Consider the following 3,968-nt stretch of genomic DNA (forward strand, 5'->3'; position numbering starts at 1 on the left):
TATAAATTATTCAAAATATAATCGATCAAAATTAAAAAAATTTTCTTTCTTTTTTTTCTTTTCACTCTTGTTTTGTCATTTATATTTTATTCTTTTACTTTTTTGTCTCTTTTTCTATATTCTCATGCTTAAAAAAATATTTTTATTAACATAAACAAAAATCTTTAAATTTCAATATTTAAAATATATAATTTAATGTAAATTTAAATCATAAAATTTATAATTAAAATATATATAAAACAAAAATTATAAAATTATAAAAATAAACTTTAAAAGCATAAGATGCAATATAAAGAAAAATATTTTTATAAAAATAGTGTAATATCATAAATATAATTTTAAATGATTATAATTATATAGTTAGAATTTTGCTTTAAATAGCAATTTTAACTTTATATATTAAATAAACAAATAAAATTATTAAAAAAACAAGTTATTGTTATTTTACCTTGTTTTTTACTTAATTATAAATATATATTAAAAAAAATTAATATTTTACTTTAAATAAATAATAAATAATTTATTTTTTAATACTTATTAAATTTATTTAAATATTCATTGCATAATAATGAATTTTTAAATTAATTAATAGAATATTATAAATATTTAGTTAAAATATATTTTTTTTTAAATTTGTTGATTCTATTATTTAATGATTGAAATATAATTGAAGCACAAAATTATTTGAGATTATCATTAAACAAGAATTTGTAAAATTAACTATTTTTTTAAAAAACAAAAAATTGAGACAATAGTATATGTTCCAAAACTAATCATTTTGATCCGTTATTTTTTTTTTTTTTTTGATCAGCAGCTAAGTTCAAGTTATAATTGTATTTTGAAAATTATTATTTCATTTAATAACTACTATTAATAAATATTAATTAATATTTATAATATAACTTAATTTTTAATTTATTTTTTTAATTTGAGATTTTGTTGTTAATTATTTGTCAATCAAATTCCACAACTTTTTATATCAATATAATAATATAAATAATCAGATGCAAAATATAATATTAAATTTGTAATAAAACTTGAAAATCTCATTAGATATTTTATATTAAAATTTTCTTTTATTTCTATTGAATTTTATCTAATATTTGTATATTATTGTAAGACTAATGTTTCCAAGAGAAACATAATCATTGTCGTTAAAACGATGCAATCATGGTTGTACAATAGTACGTGTGACAAGAGTAAAATCGACATGCGATTGGTTCAAATAGGATAAACGCCAAACGTGATTGGTCAATATGATAATCCAGGTTATAGCTAGTGAAGCACGCATGAATTGAGTGTGACGTCACCATCAGTACTCGCAATCGGCCATTTTGTGAGTGTGTGCTGGATCGGGATATTTGTGTTAAAAAGCTTTTCCAGTAAAACCGAATGATTTAGTTTACGAGACGGACTTACTTTACTTTTATTACATGTGCTAAGAGTGCGGGCTATCCGTAGACTTCACGCGTAGATTTGTACGATGGAGGAAAAGGCGTCATTGAAAGAACTCGACCAATGGATAGAACAATTAAATAACTGCCAACAACTAACAGAAAGCCAAGTAAAATCACTGTGCGAGAAGGTACTTCATTCATTAAAAATCATCACTATCAATTTTTTTGTGTATCTTCTTTATCAAGATATTTTTTGTTTGTCTTGCAATTAATTGCATTATGCTGTTTTATGTTCGTTTATTTGTACTTCACTGAACCACCGAGCATAATTTGACATGTACAAATTTCATTATAATATATTTGAATATATTATATGTATATATAAAAAGGAACTATCGATATTTTATGTTTTGCAATTTTGCTAAATTCAGTTTCAATAAGTATTTTTTTTTCCGATTATAATCGGACGTTATAAAAAATACCGTGTTCGGGACTATTCGACAAGATTTCTACAGCTACTTGTTCGTAATGTACAAACTTGCGAAATTAATAGACAATTTTATTTTTATTTTTTACATAAAATTTTTTTGGCACATAAAATGCTTTTCAATTTTTATGCTTGCATATCCGAAATACTTATAATGTTACATTAGAGTAATCTTATACAATTACTCTTTTTCTTTAAAGTGTTTGTGTGATATTTGCACATAAATAATTTTTAAAAAATATTTAATAATAATAAATAAATTACAATATTTTATAATTAAAATTTGAAATCCAATAAATGTATATATTTATCATAAGCAACAAATATTTATTATTTATTCATTTATAAATATTTATTATTTATCCAAAATTAAAATAATTAACAAATTTTTTAAAATATAAATGATATTTTATTGATAATTATAAATTTATTTAATTTATTATAATAAATAAATAATTTAGTAAAAATGTTTTGCAATTGAAGAAAAATAAAATATATATTTATAATATCATTTTTTAATCTATTATACTATCTAATCTATTATATTATCATATCAGTGCTGTTTGTGAAAATATTTTTACTACCTTTCACGTAAGTTGTATCAATTAATGTTACTATTAATTTATTTTAAATGATAATATATTTATTAATAATATTTATATTAATTTAATCTTTATTAAAAAACTATTTTCTTAATAATTTTTTTTATTATTTATTATAAAGATATTCAATATACCATTAATATTGTTATTATTATAATATTGCAAATATTTGATTGATAATTAAATCATTTTATATTTTTAAATTATCTAATTAAATATTTATATATTAAATATTAAAATATAATATTAAAGTAAAAAATTTTAATCAATAATTATAAATAATATGATAATTAATTTAACTTTATAGGCAAAAGAAATCTTAGCTAAAGAATCTAATGTACAAGAAGTAAAATGTCCTGTAACAGTATGTGGAGATGTACATGGACAGTTTCATGATTTAATGGAACTGTTTAGAATAGGAGGCAAATCTCCAGATACAAATTATCTTTTTATGGGTGACTATGTAGACCGTGGCTATTATTCTGTTGAAACTGTTACCTTGCTTGTTGCACTCAAGGTACAATTCTGAATAAATATTATATATAAATATAATATTGAGATTTTTATATACATAAAATATATTATATTTCTTATATTTTTATATCAATTAATAAAATTTTATTTTCATAGGTCAGATATAGAGAAAGAATAACTATTTTAAGAGGTAATCATGAATCAAGACAAATTACACAGGTATATGGATTTTATGATGAATGTTTGCGTAAATATGGCAATGCTAATGTATGGAAGTTCTTCACGGACTTATTTGATTATTTACCATTGACTGCATTAGTAGATGGTCAAATATTTTGTTTACATGGTGGTTTATCACCTTCGATTGATACTTTAGATCATATACGTGCCCTGGATCGTCTCCAAGAAGTACCACATGAGGTTTGTATTTGTATTTGTTTTTTAAATTTGAAATATATATATAATATTATTCATATTATTTTAGGGTCCTATGTGTGATCTTTTGTGGTCAGATCCAGATGATAGAGGAGGGTGGGGTATTTCTCCTCGTGGAGCAGGATATACTTTTGGACAGGATATTTCAGAAACTTTTAATCATTCTAATGGCTTAACATTAGTATCACGAGCACATCAATTAGTTATGGAGGGTTATAATTGGTATATTTATTATTTATCTAATATAATTTATTAAATATTATTAAATATTATTGATAAAGTTTTTTTATATATATACATATTTTATTATTATAGGTGTCATGATCGCAATGTTGTAACCATCTTCTCAGCACCTAATTATTGCTATCGTTGTGGAAATCAAGCTGCAATCATGGAATTAGATGATGCTTTAAAATATTCATTGTAAGTGCAACAATTTTATATATATTTTATATAAGATGATAAGTAAAAAAAAATTCATATTATAATTTTTTTTGCATATTCATTTTTATGTAATTTTTTATCTTATTTTTTTATTTTTTATTTAATTTTTTTTTTTTTTTTTTTTTTTTT

General features: G+C 20.8%; 1 protein-coding gene across 1 annotated transcript in view; it reads left to right on the forward strand.

Annotated features, from left to right (window-relative positions):
• Positions 1-1,142: 1,142 nt before the first annotated feature.
• LOC102676612 (serine/threonine-protein phosphatase 2A catalytic subunit alpha isoform) overlaps positions 1,143-3,968 on the forward strand; it is a 4,511-nt gene continuing 1,685 nt past the window's right edge. Inside the window, exons 1-5 of the mRNA XM_006620891.2 lie at positions 1,143-1,585; positions 2,794-3,003; positions 3,117-3,380; positions 3,445-3,617; positions 3,711-3,840. Of these exons, the coding sequence (XP_006620954.1) occupies positions 1,484-1,585; positions 2,794-3,003; positions 3,117-3,380; positions 3,445-3,617; positions 3,711-3,822 (861 nt within the window). The 5' untranslated portion in view covers positions 1,143-1,483 and the 3' untranslated portion in view covers positions 3,823-3,840. The remainder of the gene's footprint in view (positions 1,586-2,793; positions 3,004-3,116; positions 3,381-3,444; positions 3,618-3,710; positions 3,841-3,968) is intronic.

Source organism: Apis dorsata, unplaced genomic scaffold (assembly GCF_000469605.1).
Source record: "Apis dorsata unplaced genomic scaffold, Apis dorsata 1.3 scaffold_553, whole genome shotgun sequence".
NCBI classification, from domain to species: Eukaryota; Metazoa; Arthropoda; class Insecta; order Hymenoptera; family Apidae; genus Apis; species Apis dorsata.